This window comes from Loxodonta africana, chromosome 20, assembly GCF_030014295.1.
Source record: "Loxodonta africana isolate mLoxAfr1 chromosome 20, mLoxAfr1.hap2, whole genome shotgun sequence".
NCBI lineage: Eukaryota > Metazoa > Chordata > Mammalia > Proboscidea > Elephantidae > Loxodonta > Loxodonta africana.
This window is the reverse complement of record NC_087361.1, coordinates 59,068,258-59,090,607: the sequence shown is the minus strand read 5'-3', so window position 1 is coordinate 59,090,607 and position 22,350 is coordinate 59,068,258. Positions and strand designations below refer to the sequence as shown.

The following is a 22,350-nucleotide window of genomic DNA, read 5'->3' as shown; positions in this document are numbered from 1 at the left end:
ACCATTTTGTGATCTGATGTAATTATCCTATGTGTTATAAATCCTAGCCTCTATGGTGTTAATGAGGCAGGATTAGAGGCAGTTATGTTACTGAAGTAGAAGTCAGTCTACGGAATTAGGTTGTATCTTCCATCAATCTCTTTTAAGATATAAAAGAGAGGAGTGAGCAGAGAGGAGAGGGACCTCATACTACCAAGCAAGAAACACCAGAGTGAATTGTGTCTTTTGCACCCAGGGTCCCTGCACGGAGAAGCTCCTAGACCACAGGAAGATTGATGCCAAGGACCCAGAGCCGACAGAGGAAGCCTTCCCCAGGAGCCAGCGCCGTGAATTCAGACTTCTATCCTCATAGGCTGTGGGAGAATTAGTTTGTTAAAGCCATCCATTTGTAGTATTTGTTATAGTAGCACTAGATAACTAAAACAGTCTCTTCCTTTGACCTAATTTTTAGGTTATATTACATTCCTAATAATACACTTGGCTGCTAACTAAAATGGTCATGGTTTGAGTCCACCCATAGGTACCTCAGGAGAAAGGCCTAGTGATCTACAGAAAATTAGCCACTGAAAACCCTATGAGCACAGTTCTCTGACACACCTGTTTGCCTTGGTGTTATGGTTTAAATTGTGTCCCCTAAAAATGTGTGCCAACTTGGCTAGGCCATGATTCCCAGTATTGTGTGGTTGTCCTCCATTTTGTGATCTGATGTGATTATCCTCTGTGTTGTAAATCTATGACGTTAATGAGGCAGAGTTAGAGGCCGTTATGTTAATGAGACAGAACTCAATCTACAGGATTAGGTTGTATTTTGAGTCAATCTCTTTTAATTTATGAAAAAGAGAAGTGATCAGAGGAGAGGGACCTCATACCCACAAGAAAGAAGTGCCAGGAGCACAGAGCATCCTTTGGACCTGAGTCCCTGTGCTGAGAAGCTTCTAGATCAGAGGAAGATTGATGACGAGGACCTTCCTCTAGAGCCAACAGAGTGAGAAAGCCTTCGCCTAGAGCTGGGGCCCTGAAATTGGACTTGTAGCCTCCTAAACTGTGAGAGAATAAATTTCTGTTTGTTAAAGCTATCCACTAAGACATGAGTTGGAATTCAATCGCATCAACCGCAACCGTTTTTTGTTTTTTTTTTTTTTTTTAGGTGGAGCTGTTTCAGCATGTAAACAATCCACAAAAATAGGCATTTATCAAGAAATATTTTTATTCATCTGTTGATTCAGGCATTATTTTCACCTATTGCACAATTTTTCCCCTACAAAATATCATGAAGGAAATCATGAAAGAATTCATAGATTTCATAGGCAACTGAAAGTTGTGCTTGACAGGGATGTTGTTGGCAAGTATTAAATGCCCTGTGGTTTAATCAGGACAGGAACAAAACGGTGCCCAAGACTGGCGCTGTGAGTGAAGCTCACCACTGCTCAACTCTTTTCTAACTGTCCGTGAAGCCCCTCAGCATCTGAGGGAAAAAGAGCCAAGTACATGGGGACCTCCGCTCCCTCTTCTGGGCTGTTGGTGGCCTTGGGCCCCGTCATGTCACTTATCGCCCACCCTGGGCAGCAGGTATTCAGGAGGATCTTGTCGCCTCTCCTCTGCTTGCTCAGGTTCCTGGGGTAGATTCTGGGCAGGACCAGCCCTCTATCTGGTGCACTCCATTCTTTGTATCTTCCCAAACTTGTTCACGAGCACCACCAGCCCCTCCTTCGCAATGGTCTCACTCAGTAACTTCTGCTGCAGCTCCGGGCTGCAGGATTTAGGGGCTCTGAGACTAACCAGATTCGACACATTCACCATGCTGCCTAAAACACAACACACATGGTTACATGCACAGAAGGACCAATACCAAAACACCAAGATCGCCAAGCATCTATTAGGCTCTTGATGGTACAAAAACGGCAATGTTTTCACGTGATTATTACATTAAAAAAACATAACATTTCCTTTTGGGGTGACGAAAAAGTTCTGCAACTAGATGGTGATGATGATTGTAAAGCACTGTGAATGCACTTTATGCCACTGAACTGTACACTGAACCCCAACTGTCTGTGGAGCAACTGGCCCCCATACAGTCCTGTAAATGCCCATGAGGCCCCAGTATTGGGGCCTCGCTCTCCAAACTATCGGTGTTCAAAATGAGGAGCCAAGTGGGCTGGGATAACAAGGGATACTTGTAAAGGTGTCATCTCTCCAATAACAAACCTCGAAAACTTTACTTGATTCTAACAGTCTAGGTAGAGGAACTAAGTCTACATCTGGCTTCTCTAGACCTTTTAAGATTTTATGCTCATCGCATTCCCTCTATCTTTCCTTATTCCAGGATTACCTGCTGTCAAGGTTTCTGGAATGCTACGCATCCGTCACCATTCACTGCAGTGCTTTTAAAATCTCCTGTCTCCAGCAGCCCTTTGGGTTTCCCTGAGACATCTTGGAGGCCACTGTGGAGAAAAATATGGGGGAGTCCCTTTCCATCATTTGTCACACTGGCCTCCTAGGTATGGCTTTACTTGAATAAAGGTTCCTTCAGTAAAAAAAAACGCCTGAGAATTGCTGTGCAGGGGGGAAAACAATTTGCTTGGGAAGTGACAGGACCTAGTCTAGATCCCACCGTGCATGTGACCTTGAGATAGTTTATGCCTCAATGCTCTCCTCAGTAAAATGGGAAAATATATAAAACATGCCTAGCACATGGCATCAGATAGTGTCTTCTCCATCCACCCGTTACAGAATCACAAAGTATTAGATGTTATGGATTGAATTGTGTCCGCCGAAAACATGTATTAAAGTCCTATGCCCTGTATCTGTGGACCTGATCCTATCTGGAAAGAGGGTTTTTCTTCTGTGGTGTTAATGAGGTCACATTAGTGTAAGCTGTGTCCTAAGCCTAATCCCTCTGAGTTATAAAAAGAGCAGACTAGACACAGAGACACACACAGGGGGAAGACAGAGGCCATGTAAGGGCCCGTCTACAAGCAAAGGAAGACCAAGGCCAGCCACCAGACACTGGAAACTAGGAGAGACCCACAGAAAATTGACATGGCCAAGGCCCTGATCTAGACTTTTAGAGTCCAAAATTGTGAGAAAATAGATTTGTTCTTCTAAGCCACCCACTGTGGCAGTGTGACAACTGAGGGAAAGGGACTTCCTCTTGATTGGGGACAGGAGAGCCCTTTACTACTGTAATTCTTCCTACTATCCTCCAGTGATTTTCAGATTTTAGAAAGCTGAAAAGCAGTACCTCTTGAAATCAGGGTTTTTAACACCTACTTTTCAAAAAATATACAAAATATAACTTAAAAAAATATATATATCCTGAGCCTACCAGCATTAAATAAAGCATTCTCCCAAATTCAGGACAATAGTTTGGGGCAATATGAAAGAAACAAGTTAGGAAGGGGCTAAGGGGCTTACGGCATTTGTGTCTTGTTTTTTAGTTGGGTGGTGGATACATGTGGGTTGTAGCAGTATTCTTATCTTTTTGTGTGGCTAGAGTATTTCTTAATAATTTTGTTTTTAAATAAAGGATTAAAAAATAAAAAGAAATCCACATCTATCTGTCAACAATTATCCCTCGGTAACCCTTCAGGTCACAACACCCATTCCTTTTCTCCTTCTCCACACCAAACAGTACACTCAATATTCCTCTTGTGGACATTTTCTGCCACCCACAGAGGTCATGTGGTTGTTTTTTGTGCCCCAGGTTCTGAGATATCGGGATGCTATGGATTGAATTGTACCCCCCCCCCCAAAATATGTGTTGGAATCCTAACCCCCAAGTCCATTTGGGAATTGGGTTTTCTTTGTTATGGAGGGCGTGGCCTAAATCTGACCACTTCTGAGTTGTAAGCAACAGCACAGGTACAGAGACAAGCAACCACAAAGTGGGAAGATATAGCCAAGGGACTCAGGAGTGCTAGAAGAGACGAGGATCTTCCCCCAGAGCCGACAGACAGCCTCCCTGCAGCTGGTGCCCCGAATTTGAACTTCTAGTCTCCTGAACTGTGAGAAAATACATTCGTAGTCTTCAAAGCCATCTACTTGTATCTGTGTTCCAGCAGCCCTAGGAGACGAAGGCAGGGGAGAAAGGACAGTATTTCCTTTTTTTTTTTCACCCTGCTTGGGCCTTTTTCTGAATTTTCTCCCAAAGAGTGCTAGAACAACAACAGGAACCATCGTGGCTACCTTTTTCTAACAAAATGGAAGAACTGTCCTATTTCAAAAGGAAAGAAAATTTTGCTCTCACAGTAAAAAGAATATAGCATGTACTTAAGTTTGCATTAAACTCTAGCTTTCCTCAGGCAAGATGAACTGTCTGAATAAAGTCTGCCTTAGCAAATCCATCAATGCCCCAGCACAGCAAGCACTACCAAAGCCCAGCTAAGTAAGTGAAATGGACAGGTGGAAGCGTGAGCTCTAAGACCAATGTATGCAGAAGGTACAGGGTTGCACAAGGAGCTAGTTATGTATTGAATCTTGTCCCCTGCAAAATTTTTGTTGAAGTCCTAACCCCCGGTATCTGTGAGCATGACTTTCTTTGGAAATAGGGTCTTTGAGGTTGTTATCAATTAAGCCAACACAAGGTCATGCTGAAGCCAGGTGGGTCCCAATCCAGGGATGCTGTCCTTATGAGAGAAGAGACACAGAGACATGGAGGGAAAACAGCCATGTGACAATGGAGTCATCCTACAGCTGCAGGCCCAGGAACCCTGGACTACCAGAAGCCGGAAGGATATGGATCCTCCCCTGGAGCCTCTGGAGAGACACACCCTGAATTCAGACTCTTCCACAACTGAAAGTAAGTTTCTGTTCTTATAAGCCACCAAGTTGTAATGCTTTGTCGCAGCCACCCTAGGACACCGATACACAGCTCTAGGCCTGCTTTCAAGTGCTAGCGAGAGTTAGAGTCAGGTGACATTTGAAAGAGCCACCTTTTGAGGCCCTACTGAGCCAGTCTTAGGAGAAATACAGCCTTCGAGGGGAACCAGACAGGGAGAAGAGGGGAGTGGTAGGAAAGTGGAGAGAACGAAACCCGCAAAAGCAGGCCAGAGAGCAAACTGTACACGTATGTACTGAATTCAAAGCCACTCACTTTAAGCTTTCTAACGGTGGCCACTTGCCTTAACTGATGTCTATTTATTAGGGTGGTGTGCCCTCCCCACCCATGACCTTGGGGTAAGGATTAGTTTATAAGAAAAAAAACAAGGTAATTGATTACGTCCCGAGCATTAAGCATGCTGAAAGGGAGTTAAAAGGAGCCGAGACTCAGGCAGGGTCAGATCACAGAGATTCCTATAAAACATGCTAAGCAGCCTGGACTTTGTTCCTGATGGATTTTCAGAAGGGGAGTGTCTGCAGAGACAGTACAGACAATGCAGGGAAAGGAAGACCCAAGAAAGGCCATCACTCGGGGAGGTTTGCACTTGACCAGAAATGACGGCTGAGGACCTGAGGTGGAGCTGGGACGGAGACAACAAACTGGGGAGAAACTGGCAGGCAAATTCTTAAGACCTGGTAAATGATTTTAAGGGGGTGGGCCATGGTGACCTCCAGGATCCTTGCTGGGTGGATGGTGGGATCACTGAACAAGATGGCTGAAGAGAGAGGATGACTGCCCCTTTGGAAATGTTTGTTTCAGATATGCAGGGTGGGAGGGGCAGTCAGGAGGAGATGGAGAGGCAGGAAGACAAATACGTGGGTCTGGAGCTCTGGGAGTGTTGTGGGCAGGTGACAGATTTGGAAGGACCTAATGAATTGATGGTGTAAACGCTTAAGTGCTGGGCTACTAACAGAAAGATTGACAGTTCAAACCTACCCAAAGGTGCCTTGGAAGAAAGTCCTGGCAATCTACTTCCAAAAGGTCACAGCCATGGAAATCACATTGAGCAATTCTGCTCTAGAATATACGGTGTCCCCATGAGTCCAAATCGACTTGATGGCAACTGGTTTAATGCACTGGTGGAGTCACTAGGTGGTGCGAACAGTTAACGTGCTCAGCTGCCAACCCGAAGACTGGAGGTTCACGTCTACCCAGAAGTGCCTTGGAAGAGAGGCCTGACGATCTGCTTCTGGAAATTCAGCCACTAAAACCTAACGGAGCAAAGTTCTACTCTGACTCACACGGGGTTGCTATGAGTCGGTACCGACTCGGCAGCAACTGGTTTTTGCTTTTATTATTGTTTTAAAATTTTTATCTGGAAACCCTGGTGGTGTAGCGGTTAAGCGCTACAGCTCCTAACCAAAAGGTTGGCAGTTCGAATCCACAAGGTGCTCCTTAGAAAGCCTATGGGGCAGTTCTACTCTGTCCTATAGGGTGGCTATGACTTGGAATCGGCTGACTCAACAATGGATTTTTGTTTGTTTTTGTTATTGTTTTAAAATTTTTATTTAGGGGTTTTAAAAACTTGTGAGCAACCATCTAAGATACAACTGTTGGTCTCAACTTGTCTGGAGCAAAAGACAAAGAAGGAAACTAAAGGCTCAAAGAAGAAACTAGGCTACAGGTCTAACGGTCTACACAAATCATTAGACCACAGGGCTAATAGTCTACAAGAATCATGGCCTTATCTACCCTGAGACTGAAGAACCAGATGGTGCCCAGCTACCACTGCCATTCGGATGAGGGCCACAACAGATGGATGCTGAAAGAATGGGACGCAAATGTGTAACAGAACTTCAAATTCTTAAAAAATCCAGACTTAGTGGATCAGTTGAGACTGTAGGATGCCCCGAAACTATTGACCTGAGGTCACCTGTAGCTAAATAACAGATTGGCTCACAAAATAAAGAATATCACCCATGAGTACTATGAGCCTTCAGAAAATCATCTATATGAGGCCAAATGGTCAATAATTATTCTAAAGCAAAGACGAGAAGGTAAGAAGGCTGGAAAACTAGATTAATGGAAACAGAACAACAAGAACAGAAATAATGAGAATGCTCACACACTGTGAAGAATGTAACCAATGTCACTGAACAATCTGTATAGAAATTGTTGAATGGGAGCCTAACTGTGTAAACCTTCACTGAAAACAATAAAATATTGTTTAGAAAAATTACTTAACGAATTGGCAAATAGAGCTCCAATCACCAACTGGAATCCAGCTCCCCTGGACTGAATAAGATCACTACGGGTCAGAATTGAATCGACGGAAATAGGTACGGTATAGGTACGGGAACAGGAGCAAAGAGAGGACAATGGATGAATCCTAAGGGAATCTAACATGTGAGGGGCCTTTGAGCTGAGGCCTTAAGGATAAGAAAGAGCCAAGTGTGCAAAGATCTGTGGGAGGAGCACCCACAATGGCCTTCAGGGGAATGCAAAGTCCTGAAGCAGAACTACACCTGGCCGGGCAGAGACATAGGGAAGGGGCCAGCGTAGCTGGGGCTCTGTGAGGAAACAGGAGAAGGGTAGATGACTCAGAGGCAGGCAGCGGTCAGCTCCAGCAAGCTACACACTTAAGAACGGTGTTCCTCATCACGGACTTACCTTGAGGTCTTATTAGAGGCAGCAACTGAGTGCAGACAGCTCAGGTACTAAGTCTCTTTTCAGCATCACCTCTGCTTGAGTACGAAAGGGTGTGGGTCAGCATCTTCTGGGGAGAAAAGAACCGAGTTAATCAATTGTAGCAATGTGGTAAAGTTTCATAGCCCGATTAGCTCCCCCCCCCCAAAAAAAAAGAGTTAATGTGAAATCTGGAGAACTCGAGTAAAGGCGCTGGCTGAAAGTATTGTGCCAACGCCAATTTTCTGGTTTCGATGATGTTCTGTATTCACAGGGTGCACACGACCTTCTGTACTTTTATTTTTTATTTTTATTTTTTGCAATTTCTGGATTATTTCAAAATACAAAATTAACAGTTCACCCAACTCTCTAAAGTTCAGTCTGGGAAGAACTGTTTCAAGAAAACCTGGAAAGACACCCAAGAGTCCCAGCCAGGGAAACAGAAATGTCCCTCGGGTTGGAAAGCCCTCCGACTCCAGGCAGACTTGGGTCTCCCTGAGTCCCTTCTTCTCCTTCCCTAGGGAGCTCTCTCCCGACCACACAGGCACGAGGGGCCTCACTGCAGCCTCTCTCCGAGGTGGGCGCCCCGGGACCCCCGCCCCCAGCCCCTTACTCTTGAAGGCAGGCCTGCGTCGTTGACCTGCACGCCCCCGTCCTCGTGGCGCAGGAAGTCTCTGCAGGTCGTCGATGTCCAGCCGGTGGAGGCGCGGGCTCAGGCCCCCAACCTGCACTGCAGCCCACCGCCTAGCCCGAGGCGCGAGCACCGCGTCCCCCGAGAACTGCCGACGCATCTCGGGCGCGATGGCGAAGCCGACACCCTTGCTGGCGCCGGTCACCAGCGCCAGGGGCCTGCAGGACGACATGGCTGGGTGGGGAGGCGGCGGCTAGGCACAGACAACCGGAGAGGCACCGTAACACACCTGGGCCGAGAGCCGACCAGGCTGCACTGGGGGCGGCGCGCGCGGCGTGTCAGAGCGACTGTGGGCGGAGGCTCCGCGCGACCCGGCGGGATGCGTGCCGGGGTCGCCAGGGCGGAGCGCGCAGTCGCGGGCGAGGGCGTGGCCTCCGTTTCGGGGAGGGGTCCCCGCGGGAGAGCTCCCCCTCACCTGGAGTTCCGGGTCCTCACTATGGTGTGCGGAGCGTGTTCCGAGAGAGCGGCCTGGGAAGACTTTGGAAATCCAGCCTAGGGCTTCAGTGATGGCAGCTGCCCACCTTGCAGCAAAGAGCCATTCGGACTAGCCCAGGGACTAGATCTGAACCAAATCCTTTTCCGTGGTTCTCCAGGTTTGTCCTCCTATTCCCGCTGCTATTCAGCTGTTCACAAAGTGCCTTCAGGAAACGAACCTTGAAAACATTTTGCTGAGTGAGGTAAGTCAGTCACGAAACCCCACTTCTACGAAAGATCTAGACTAGGCAGGTTATGGAGATAAAAGTTTATTACTGCATACCAGGGATGGGTGGGAGAGAGGAGGAAAGAAAGACACAATCCTTAGGGGCCACTGAGCTACTGGTAAGAATGATGGAAAAATTCGTGAACAGTAAAGGATGATGGTTGGACATGATGTAATTAATGTCAGTGAACTGTACTTGTGAAGACTGTAGAAATAGCAAATGTTCTGTTACCTATACACTTGCCACACTAAAAAAAAAAAGGGAGGGTATTACGTGGGCTTCACTAGTTTGCCTTAAGTTAATTCCAGCTCATAGTGATCCTACAGGACAGACTAGAACTGCCCCATTGGGTTTCCTAGGTTGTAATCTTAAAAAAAAAAAAAAAATTTTTATTTTTTTAATCTTCAGAGAACATGGAACAACGGATATCATTGTTGATGTCAGATGGACATACCAGAAAGATGTCTACCTGTGTTTTATTGACTATGCAAAGGCATTAGATTGTGTGGATGATAACACATTATGGATAACATTGCAAAGAATGGGAATTCCAGAACACTTAATTGTGATCATGAGGAACTGTACCTAGACCAAGAGACAGTTATTCAAACAGAACAAGGGGATAGGTTGTGGTTTAAAATCAGAAAAGATGTGCATCAGGGTTGTATCCTTTCACCATACCTATTCTGTCTGTATGATGAGCAAATAATCTGAGAAGCTGGACTCTATGAAGAATGCAGCATCAAGATTGGAGAAAGACTGATTAACAACCCGCAATATGCAGCCTTGCTTGCTGAAAGTGAAGAGGACCTGAAGCACTTACTGATGAAGATCGAAGACTTCAGTATGGATTACACCTCAACATAAAGAAAACAAAAATCCTCACAACTGGACCAATAAGCAACACCATGATAAATGAAGAAAAGAGTGAAGTTTTCAAGGATTTCATTTTACTTGATTCTGCAATCAACGGCCATGGAAGCAGCAGTCAAGAAATTAAATGATATATTGCATTGAGCAAATCTGCTGTAAAGACTTCTAGAAAGTGTTAAAAAGCAAAGATGTCACTTTGAGGACTAAGGTGTGCCTAAGCCAAGCCTTGGTGTTTTCAGTTGCCTCTTACAAAAGCAAAAGCTGGACAATGAATAAGGACTGAAGAAGAATGGATGCATCTGAGTTATGGCATTGACAGGGGATACTGAATATACCATGGCCCACCAGAAGAACTAACCAATCTGCCTTGGAAGTACAGCCAAAACGCTCCTTAGAAGCGAGGATGGCGAGACTTTGTTTCACACACTTATGGACATGTTATCAGGAGAGACCAGTTCCTGGAGAAAAACATCATGCTTGGTAAAGTAGAGCGTCAGTGAAAAAGAGGAAGACCCTCCATGAGATGGATTGATAAAGTGGCTGCAACAATGTGTTGAAACATAGCAACAACTGTGAGGATGGCGTAGGACTGGATAGCGTTTAATCCTGTTGTACATAGCGTCTCTAGTCGGAACAGACTCGACAGCACCTAACAACGACAACAATCTTTAGGGGAGCAGATCACCAGGTCTCCTCTCCTGCGTTGCAGCTGGTGTGTTCAAACCACTGACCTTTCAGTTAGCAGCCCAGGGCTTAACCATTATGCCAACCAGGGCTCCTAACACAGAGTTTTGTTTTTTTTTGAGTCACTGAAACTAGAGTTTTCGAATGCCTTCTCAACTGGAAGAAAATGGCAAGAGATTAAGTTTCTATGCTTTTCCCCCCATGAGTATGTGAAAGCAAAGCTACCGGCCTATCCTTGGGCAGTTTGACAGTCCAGCCACCCAAGTAATTCTGGGGAATTTACATTACTGTACCTCTCTAGGTATCTGCAGAGCAACTCCTTTCTACCTGTGTCCAGGCCACCGTCTTACCTGTGTCAGGGCTCTGCAGTGTATGTGTGCAAGGCAGCTGGCAGCCTTTTCTCACACCCAAAGTAAAACCTCAGGATGTGTGTTATTATGCCCATTATAAGATGAGGGAATACATCCTCAGAAAGTTCATAAATTAGTTTGGCAATAGAAAATGAGTTTTTTTCCTTCCTTTTATGACTTACAATTGGGGGAAAGGGACTACAAGGCCAAGTTTCCTTCCTTTGCTGTCCCAGAAGGTAGCCACTAGTCACAAGCAGCCATTTAAATGTAAATTAAGTTAATTATAATTGAATACAATTTAAAATTCAGTTCTCACTTCCACTAGCCATACTAACAAAACAATCATGAAGATGGAGGCCCAAATCTCCTTTATTACTGCTGAGGGCTGAGTTGGAAGATTTACTTCATTTCTGAGAGAGAAAGGGCTGGGACCATCTTGGCTGGTAGATTGAAAAAAAAATTAATCATCTTATCCTAAAATTAACTTTTAGGATAAATGAACATCTTTATTACTCACTTGTCTGAAGCAGTTACTCTATCCTAATATACACAGTTCTGTGGTGACTACTGTATTAACAGATGGTGGAATAGAATTTTATCAAATTAAGCTCACAGGATTTTCCCTTGCCCATGTTTATTTTTTATGTTTATTTACCCTCGTAGAACTCTAGTTAATGCTGGCTTTTCTTCCTACATTTTATGCTTGCTTAGGATGTTTAATCAGCCTACCTAAAAGAGCAGAGGAAACCCTGGTGGCGTAGTGGTTAAGAGCTACAGCTGCTATCCAAAAGGTTGGCAGTTCAAATTTACCAGACACTCCTTGGAAACCCTATGGGGCAGTTCTCCTCTGTCCTGTAGGGGCGCTATGAGTCAGAATCTACTCGAGAGGAATGAGTTTTAATGGGTAAAGAGGCAGAGCATGGAATTTGAGGCCTGGGTTCAAATGCTTTCTGAGCTGTTTAGTAGATATATAACTTCAAACAATTTACTTACTTCCCGTCTATAAAATGGGAGTATACATTATTTTCCTCCCTGATGAAGGAAATACTTTCTTTTCGTCTGCCCTTTTTCTTCCTCTCTTCTTTACAGTTATGTAGGGATGTCACGTGTGGAGCTGTTGCAGCCACCTTGCCACCACGATGAAACAAACTTAAGGATGACTAGCCAACTCACTGAAGATGGTGAGGCAGAAGGTTAGAAATAGCATTGGTCTTTGATGACATCACTGAATCGTGGTTCCAAATCTGGAACCATCTATTTCTTGCCTTTAAAAAAAATTTTTTTTTTTTTAATTTTAGTATGGTTGGATTTACAGAAAAGTTGCAAATACAGTACAGAGAGTTCCCATATATCCCTCACCCAGTTTCTCCTGTTATTAATGTATTACTGTAGTACACTTGGCGCACTACGAAACCAACATTCCTTGTCTACTTAAAGTTTTGTTATGTAAGCTAGAAAAGGAAATGGGTAAATCCTCTTTCAACATTTTGAGATCAGCATATTAGTTTATGTTGAGGACATTGCTGGTTGTAATGTAGTAGCATCAGGTCTCGTCTAACTTCAAGAGGAGGGATGAGAATTAAGATCAGCACAAAGCTGATTCCTGTGAGGTGGAGGTCAGACATACCTCCACTCTCTGACGTTTTTACCGATTCTGACACCAGGTGTCCTCCCCATGCACTCTTTACTTCTGTACTGGGTTTAATAATTGGCCACCCAGAGCTCGTAGACTATATTCACATTTATGTGGTTTATTAGAGAAGTTACCTGTTAACCATTGCCGTCAAGTTGATTCCAACTCATGGTGACCCACAGGACAGAGTAGAACTGCCCCATAGGGTTTCCAAGGCTGTGAATCTTTATGGAAGCAGACTGCCACATCTTTCTCCCATGAAGCGGCTGGTGAGATCGAACCATCACCCTTTCAGTTGGCAGCCGAACACTTAACCACTGCACCACAACATGTTACAACTCGGGACAAGGATCAACCTGGGGGTAGCAGGATACAACTCAGGAGACAGGATACTGTTCTTCAATGAGGACAGCTTCCAACGAGGACAACTTCAGCTTCTTTTTGGCCGTGACTGCAGGCAGCTAAGACAGATGTATTTTATTTTTGAAACCAATCACAGACCAAGGTGGAGCTTCCTCAATACTCCAGAGTGTCCCATCCGCAGCGGGCACCGGCAGACACAAAACAAACCCACCCCTCCTCTACGGGGCAGTAGTCACTGGCCAGAGAATCATAGCCACTGCTGCTTAGCACACTCCTCACTGTAGACTTGGCAAGAAACAAGAAAGGACTGAACCTTGATTATGTAGGGAAGGGTTTGGATCCCAAGGAAAGTGGAAGGTAGGTCAGCGACACCAAAGGGGAAGGGGTTAAAAGAGAAAGAAAGGAGCAAAGGAAATACGGGATGAGGGAGGTTAGCTATCAAGGAAGGGCCACATGGGACACCCACCCTCCCACCCTGCCCATGTTACAAAGGAGTGAGCCATCTAGGTAGGGCACAGTGCTCATCCAGTGCTTCTGTGTTAGTTTGGGCTTGACGGGAGACCCTAACACAAGGACTCAAGGGCAAGTTCTTTATTTGGGAGGGGCAGAGTACACAGGGATGGGGTAGGGTGGGGAGACACAGAAGGAAGGCAGTCAGAAAATGGTGTGACAGGAACACAATCCCATAGGGAGACTTTGGGGAACAGTATGAAATGCGTGCGTCAGAATTCTCTGCCCATGTGTCTTGGTGTTCTAGAGCAGTAACAGATACGAGTGAGTGGCTTTAAAGGACAGAATTTTATTTTCTCACAGTTCTGGAGGCTAAAAGTTCAAATCAGGGTCTCAGTGGTGTCAATTTCTCCATTGTGGGTAGTCCTGGGTGTTCCTTGGTTTGTGGATAATTCTCACATGGTGTATGTCTGCCTTCCGTGCTTATGTATTTCTATCTAATCTGCCCCTTTTATAACTCAGAAGTGATTAGATTTAGAATCCATCCTACTTGGGTATATGATTGACATAACAAAGAACACCCTATTTCTAAATAGTATCACATTCACAATTATAGGGCTTAGGATTCCAGCACATATTTAGGGGAGGGGGTTGGGGATGGTACATAATTTAATCCATGACACCTCGGAAGTGGGAGCTGGGGTATTTATGCTTCAACACCCAAGAGACATTGACTGTGGGCGGTTCTGACTTCCCTTGCAGAACAACCTGTTGGGGTTCTAGAAAGAAGCTCTTGGGCGTGGAAAGGCATTCTCTTGCATTTAGTTGGCAGGAGCATGCTGAGTGGGCAGAGGGACATGAGCGTGCCATTGGCAGCTTCTAGCCTCCCTCTGATCCTGTGCGGCTTTGGAACTTCCGAGAATACTGATGTAATGAACAGCTTAACTCTTCCCTGGGGCCCAGAATGTGTGTTTCATTTAAGTTGTGAAGAGCAGTATACAGGATGGGGAGAGGGGGTGGCTCTCAGCTCCCTGGCCATGATAGGCAGCAGCACCAGTCCTGTGGTGGACAGGGAATGCTAAGCACTCTCTGTGTGTGATCTACTGGGCCTCTTCTGTTTGCCCTCCAGAGCTGGGTCTTTCCTGCTTGTACACCAGGGGGCTGACCTATGTGGAGGTCCTGATGGGCTCCCTCAGACTCCTTCTAGATTCTAGTTGAGTTGGGATGATGGGGACCCTGGCAGAGACTGGTGGGAGGAAGGATACTGAGGTCAAGATTGTGTCTCTTGTCACAGAGATCTCTCTCTGCCCTGATTCTGGTTACCACCCTCCCTGTGTCCCTCAGGCCTAGGGATGATAACAGTGCCCAGGGCTATCCCAAACTTTACGCTACTATTCATCTTGTTATTAGTTGCCACTGAGTTGGTTCCAACTCATGTGGACCACGTGTACAACAGAACAAAACATTGCCTGGTCCTACACCATCTTTACAATTGTTGGTATGCTTGAGTTTGTTGTTGCCACTGTATATTTGAGTGCCTTCCAATCTAGGAGCTCATCTCCCAGCACTATATTGAACACTATTCTATGGTGATCTATAGGTTTTTCATTGGCTAATTTTTGGAAGTAGATTGTCAGGACTTTTTTCCTAGTCTCTAACTCTGGAAGCTCTGCTGAAACCTGTCTACCATGGACCCTGCTGGTATTTGAAATACTGGTGGCATGACTTCCAACATCAAGGCAACACACGAGCCACCATAGTATGACAAACTGACAGATGGGTGGTGAACTACTGGGTGTCTATTTCAAGCCCCACACAATGTTTTTGCAGAGATCAATCCTCTTCTAGGTACTGTCTCATTTGTCTACTTTGCTTTATAGACAAACTCCTCCAAACAGTTGTACATGCTCACTGTCTTCACACCTCTCCCCCCTTCTGTCTGAACCTGTTCCACTCAGGATTTTCTTATGCCCTCCCCCCAGTGTTCTGTCCAGGTCACCAGTGACCTCACCTCACGGGGCTCACCTTATTGAACCTGTTTGTAGTATTTGACAGAGTTAACCTAATACTTCATATACCTCTCAACGTAATTCCTTAATATCACTAAATATCCAGTCCATGTTCTAAGGGTCTCTGTTTATCTCACGGATTTCCTTTTCTCAATTCTCTGTCGAGATGTAATTCACAAACCATAAAATTCACCCACTTAAAGTGTGTAGTTCACTGGTTTTTCATATACTCACAGGGGTGTGCAGCCATCACAACTACCTTTGAAACATTTTCATCCACCCTCCAAACCATAAATCTCTTCTTAAAGTTGATCTGTGGAAATTAAAACCCAAACAGGTCCCCGTACTGCATTTGGTTGACACACTTTTCCGTTTTTTATCATCTTTAATATTTTCTTCTCTCCTCCACCTCCTTTTTTTCCTTGCCATTTATTTTTTTTGGAGAAACTGGGTCATTTATCTTGTAGAACTTCCTACAATTTAGATTTTGCTGATTAGAAATGCATCTTGACACGCTCTATTTCTTATAAGCTGATGCTACTTTCAGAGATTTGATCAGAATCAGGTTTTCATTTTGGCAAGGATTCTTCGCTGGTGGTGCGGTGCATATTCTCTTGCCTGGAATTAGGAAACACGTGTTGGTTGTCTCTTGTTTTGATATTAAGATTGATCAGTGGATTCAGGGGCTACCAGCTTGAAGCGTCCATTATGAAATTCCCCTCAGCTTTTTATTGAATGGTTTTCCAGCCATTTATGATAACTGGAAGAAGCCCTGGTGGTGCAGTGGTTAAAGCACTTAGCTGTGAACTGAAGGGTCACCAGTTTGAACCCATCAGGCCCTCCGTGGGAGAAGGATGTGGCAGTCTGCTCTTGTAAAGATTGACAGCCTTGGGAACCCAATGGGGCAGTTCTACTCTGTCCGGTAGGGTCCCTGAAACCTGAGTCACAGTAATAAGGTTAGTTTTTTCCCAAGAAGAGGGCTCATTCACATTTGGAGAGTGATCACAGGTGAGGAGGAAGTGATGTCCAAGGAAGTGATTATGTCTAGGTTTTTAATGTAGTGGTGTCTGAAGAGAATGACTGTAGACATTAATACAAGTAGGAAGTGAGGAAGACTAGATGATGCGTTTGTTATAAACCTGTCTGAGGATGAGGATGGAATATCACACTGGACAATCTGAACGATCTCACTTGCTTTCATACGAAGAGGTAACCTTGATTTCCAGTAAGGTACAGAACTCAGAAAAGGTGTTTTTTTTGACACATTTCACATTTGTCTTACTGTCGAAATCTCTAAGAAAACAGGTCCCTGAGCCCCCTTCTCAGCCCAGGCCTGATGTTAACCCCTGCACACCCAGCCTGTAGCAAAACAAAAAACAAAAACAACAATAAAAAACACTGCTTCATTTAATTTTTCAAATCTTATAAGAACCCAGTTTTTCCTCTTTGGTGAAATGCCCCATGGTTCTCCTGGTGTGCAGGTTCTCTTGCTGCAGTAAATCAATCTTTGGCTGTTGGGGTTTACCAGAATTATGCAACTGGTGGGAGACACAGGGCCTCAAAGGATGAATGCATTCACCATTTCCCCATTGGTTCTTTCTTTGAGCATGTAGTTTCTCACAGATCCTGAGTAATCACACACATAACTCTTATCAGTCTCCTAAGATGGTGTAGGGTAATACTATTCAGCTATATGCATCCTCTCCCTAATAGAATCAGCTTTGCTCTTCCCCAAGGCATGCTTGGGATGAATTCAGGATGGACTCAGGCTAAGGTACGAGGCCTGGAGTGACATGACTGGGCCAGCGGCCAAGGCCAAGGAATGCCTTAGCAACAAGAAGGAAAACTTCTGGGCCTGGACGTGAAGTCCCTGGGAACACTGACTGCCCAAGGGCATGGGAGAAAACGATGAGCTTTGGTCCCAGCTGGAACGGTATATAAGCTTGGGTCCCTTGCTAGGTGGTTGCCACTGGAGAGTAGCTGCTTGCCTATGTAAGTTTCCCTGAATAAACTCTCGGATCTGGAAAGGGCTACATGTCAGTTCTTTGGATTATCTGCCAGGATGCACAGTGAGGGTCTTTCCTTGCTGGGGCTGTCCCCCAACAGATGGGTTTCACACCAGTCTGTTCCTGAAAGCGGGCCCAGTTGGGCAGCAGGTCAAACTCAAGTTGCTGGAGCTGCAAGCTGAGGAATGGCCTTGGAACCTGGTGGCCCCATTCCCTGCAGTGTTTTGTCCAGAATACCACTGTGCCCACCTTCAGTGGATGTACTTAAGGATGCAGGACACACAAGAGCAAGAGCCATAAAGGACAAAGGGACTGTAGTCGAAAGCAGCGCTCTCCTGGAACAGAGGGAACACATTAGCTGTGCCCGGTGCTCTGTTCCTAGATTCCTGCTCCATCTGGTACCAGCAGGACCTGCTGAGAACACACCAGGCACAGCTTCTAGAGATGAAATGCCGCCGCAGTCACTAGCAGTGTCTCTAACAACTGCGGGTGTGAGTGATGCAGGGATTGCAAAATGATACAACGCTTTGCTGCAGTAGTAGATTTAGTTTTAAGCTCTTCACAGAACTCTCCTTTTAATCTCAAAAGAAAGATCTTGTAAGCACGCGAAACGCCATCTATCACAGGGTGGAGCTTTTAGCACCGGGGCGGGGCCCCGGCCTGCTACTTCCGGGAGCAGCACAATGGGGGGGGCCTATCCGCGCGAAGGGGCGGGACCCGGACCTGCTACTTCCGGGGGTGGGCAATGAGGCGGGGCTATTCGGGTGAGGGGGCGGGACCCGGCCCTGCTATGTCCGGGACCAGGCAACAGGGCGGGGCCGGGGCCTGGCAGGCTTAAAACGGTGCGCGGTGGCCCGGGAGCCGGAAGGTCGCCAGCCGGGCAGAGAGCACGGGCTGGGCGGGCTCTTGCCGGACAGAGGGCTGGGACCTGGGCTATTCAGGCCAAGGGAGGGGTGGGGAGGTACCGGGCAGGGAGCTGCTGGGGCGATGCCTGCCGGGCAAGCGGGGAGGGGGTAGGATCTACTAGGCCGAGAGGCGAGACTGAGCTTGGAGGACCACGGGCGCCTGTCTTCAGGCCAGGGCAGAGACGCGCTTCCCAGGAGGTCTCTCCCTCGAGCTGCAGAAGACAGGTTTTCTCGGCCTCTTGCGGCTGGCTCTGGGGCGTGGGCGGGGTGAGGAGGGGGTCGTGCCCTCGGCACAGATTGGCGGCCGCAGCAAGTGCAGGGGAACAGGCGCGCCTGCGCGCGCTGGAAGGAAGCAGCCTTGCCGCGGAGGGAGGTCTCCGCCTGGTTGACTGAGAACCTGGGTACTCGAACTTGGAGGACTCGAGGTGGCATGATGGCGCTTGGTCTCTCCGGCTTCGGCCTGCTGCTTCAACTCGCGTTCATCTGAGGCCTTGTTTTTGGTTTCCACGTGCTCTGGCCCGGCCACTGCCTCCACCATCGTGGAGGCTGGATTCTGACCCCGAGGTGAGCCGGAAGGACTTCTGGGGGCGGGGCTCTCTCGCTGCCCAGGTAACGGAAGCCGAGTGGCGCTCAATCTTTCATTTTTCTTATTCAATGTAGAAAGGAGAGCTGAGTTCAAATTATAGCCTCCTACGAGGTCTGGCGTTACACTGTGCACAACAGTAACCCCACATCATTTGGAAGCCGTTCATTTAGCGAATTTTCACCTAACAAGCTGCTGTCCAGGCGCACTGAGGAGTGCGCAAGGCCGAAGGCCCTAGTGTGTAACCCACCGGCGCCTTATGTCCACCTGGTCGGAAACTGGCGGGTGGCGCCGTGTGTCCAGGACGGTAGGATGACCTCACGCCTGGAGTTCAAGGGCTGTGGGGACGCCGACGGCACCATTAGCAGTGGCTGTCACTCTGGGCGCCCGACCCGGGGCTGCCTGCGCGCGGCCGGGGCCGTTGGTCTTCATGGGGGCCTCCCGGCCGGTGTGCGCACCCAGCCGCAGGGACAGACGCAGAACCGCAGGGATGGATGCAGAGCCGCAGGGACCGGCACCGAGCCGCAGGGACGGACGCAGAGCTACAGGGACGGGGGCTGGAGGTTCGCTGCGCGTTGGTGCTGAGACTGGACTCGTCAACTTTCCATGGGTCAAGCAATGAACTGAACAGTGCTGAAATGTATTAATAGTGCCTGGTGTTCTTATTCATTTCTGCTCTAGTAGTTTTTAGATGTAGATGTAAAACAATTACATGGTTAAAATACATATATATACATGTGTGTAATCATATTTATGTCACCTCTGTACACATGTAAACCACAACATGGGAGGATACAAAAGTAAAAGAAGTAACAACCTCCTCTGCCTTTACTCTCCATCCAGATCCCCACAGGTAACCATTGGTAGCACATTTTTTAATTTCCTTTTTTCTCAAAATCCTTCTCTTTTATAGGCATATATAATATGCTCAAAACCAAACACAAAAAGGTTATTTTCTTTTATACTATCTTGCAGCTTTCCCTTTTCACTTAATGGGTCTTGGACATTTTTACATCTTAGCTTTCATTTTTTCTTCTAATTAACATTTGCATAATACTCCACTGCCTGTATCGTACTGGTGTGTTTACTGGGTTTCATTTTTTATGCTTGCAGGGAAATAGCCTGTAGAAACTAGTAGCCATTATAGATTTTACGATTATCTCTTTGGTTTGTCTGTGTTTTTAGTTCTCATTCTCTCCCTAATCTGTTTCAAGTACCCATTTAGTTATATTATTTCAGAATCTTGGTATCTTAAAAACAAACCCCACTATTTACTCCGTACTGAAAGGGGATTTTTTTCCCCTAAGATTTCCTCGTTGATGGTGGCTTATTGCCTACTCTTTAATAGAATGTTTATATCTAAGTATAGTTAAGTTGGTGCTTAATAACTATTGATTAGAATTGAAATGTATAAGTCACCAAAGTGCACATTTCTGAAATCAATTATGAGGATTTCCATGATTAATCAGCATTTAGTAGGACTTCGGCGCCCTGTCGGCTCAGTGGTTAAGAGCTCAGTTGCCAACCAAATGGTTGGCAGTTCAAATCTACCAGCTGTGGGGCAGTTCTGCTCTGTCTTAAAGGGTCACTATGAGTTGGAATCAACTCAAAGGCAACAGATTTGTTTTTGTTTTTTTAAGTAGGACCTCAAGATAAAGCTATTTTAGAGGGACCAATGTAAAGGGCAGTCCATTACTGTACAGGGAATTATGACTTAGCTCACAGCATAAGCCTTTCGTAGAAACTCGTTAGAGAAATAGTTTACTGAATTGTATGCATTTGTGTATTTAAATACTTATAGGTACGAAGATTGGTGATTATATCATACAGTAGAAAACTTAAAGAAAATGCTTTTGACCTAAACAGAAGCTGCATTTTAGTATGCCGAAGGGAAGAGGGAGAACAAGCCGGATCAGAAGACGAAAGCTCTTCAGAAGTTCTGAATCGAGAGGAGGTATAGTTTTGATTCCTTTGGGGTCAGTGTTCAAAATAGGCATCCTTTGTTGATTGGTGTCTGTTCATACACGTACCTTTTATCAGAGGCATGTGGATAATCTTCAAAGACAACATTTTTGAAAGAGTACTCTTTTCTTTTAAACATTTGTAGGACTACAGATATATTTAACTCATTGCTCCAACTCTGTCTTCTCTGGGGATGATTCCCAGGTTCCTGTTTTGACCTTACTCCTGAGCTCTTGTCACCTGTTGGATATCACTGTTTGGATATAAATTAGTTACTTCACATTCAGTATAACCTAGTCTGAATGACATACTGTATGTGAAAGTGCTTGGCCAACTGGGAAGTACTACATAAATGCAATTATTGTTTTCACAAAAATTAATAACATTCCTCCTCGTTGACCCCAAATATGTCAGCACCACCATTGAGGTAGTCTTTAACTGTTTTTTACCTTCTGTAGCCAGTGTCCTTTCCCAGGTTGGCTTCTGTCTGTACACCGTGATGATTTCAACTGGCTCTTGGCTGAAAACCCCCCTTGTTTTTCTTCCCTGTTGGCTGTTGCATTTATTGCTGTCGGTCTAACTTTCTTAAAGGACTGCTTCCATGCTGCCTTTTTGGTTAAAGAGCTTCCAGGGATCCTCATACCCTTTTTGCATGATATCTGAACAACTCCTGCTAGGCATTCTGCCCTCCTTTATAAGGGGGTTCCATGCTCCGGTCTCCATGTCCTGAAAGTGTAATCTCTGCTCACTACTGCCTGAACGTACCCCACACACTTCCATTTCTGTGCCATTCCTTGCATTTCTCCTGCAGCCTAGAACACCTGTTTTCCTTTTCCTTTCTTGCCCAGTTTCTCTCCAGCTTTCAAGGCTTAGCTGAGCTCTTAGTTTCTTGGTAATGTCTTCTACAGTTGGCACTAATATTGCTCTTGTCTGAATTGGTGTATGCTTACTGGGAGTCACTCTTAAGGCCCTTGTGGCTTTCCAATTGTTTTTCTTGGAAATCTTGTTTCCCAGCTAAATAGTCGACTTCTTGAGGGTAAAGAACTTGTTGAGCATGCCCCACAGTGGTTAGCAGAGTGCCATGTGTAGTAGATACTCAGTAAACACTCAGTGATTGATTGCTCTTACCATAAACTCTATTATCTAATTTGTTGACAACATTTTGGGAAGCCTTTTTTTTGAACAACTTTATTGTGGTATAATTGGCACATAATGTCTCATATATAAAGTGTACAATTTGATAAAGATTAATATCTGTGTGTTCCCTTGAAACAATTCACCACAGTCAAGATAATGAACATCTCTGTCACCCTACAAGCTTCTTTGTTTCCCTGTGTAATCCCTTTCTCCCACCCCTCTTTGAATGTTCTCCACCCTGTCCCTAGGCAACCACTTACCTGCTATCACTATAGAATAGTTTGTTTTACTGAGTTTTACAGAAGTGGAATTATACAGTATACAGTCTTGCATCATTTAACGTCCATGATTGTTCTGTGAAATAGGATGTTGTGTGAACAACAGCACTCGTCAAGCTGCAGCTCCTCCAGTTCTTCCTCTGGTTGCTGAAGCCCTGGGTTCCTATGTCCCAAGCCTGTGGCCTCCACTCGGCTCTGGAAGCCAGTCCGCTCTGTCTGTG

General features: G+C 45.8%; 1 protein-coding gene and 1 pseudogene across 7 annotated transcripts in view; one reads left to right on the top strand and one right to left on the bottom strand.

Moving 5' to 3' along the window:
- Positions 1-1,208: 1,208 nt before the first annotated feature.
- On the bottom strand, positions 1,209-8,367 carry LOC100665599 (carbonyl reductase [NADPH] 1-like; annotated as a pseudogene).
- Positions 8,368-18,158: 9,791 nt separating this feature from the next.
- The window catches only part of SETD4 (SET domain containing 4), a 43,433-nt gene continuing 39,241 nt past the window's right edge, over positions 18,159-22,350 (top strand). For 2 of the 7 annotated variants that reach the window (XR_010318728.1, XM_023548421.2), the window contains exon 1: positions 18,164-20,706. Coding sequence is in view for 1 of the 7 variants with exons in the window: in XM_023548421.2 (XP_023404189.1) it covers positions 20,634-20,706 (73 nt within the window). In the remaining 6 variants the exon portion in view is untranslated. Of the gene's footprint in view, positions 20,707-22,350 lie in introns of all 7 variants that reach the window. The other 5 variants (XR_010318731.1, XR_010318730.1, XR_010318729.1 and 2 more) reach the window with 5 other exon arrangements.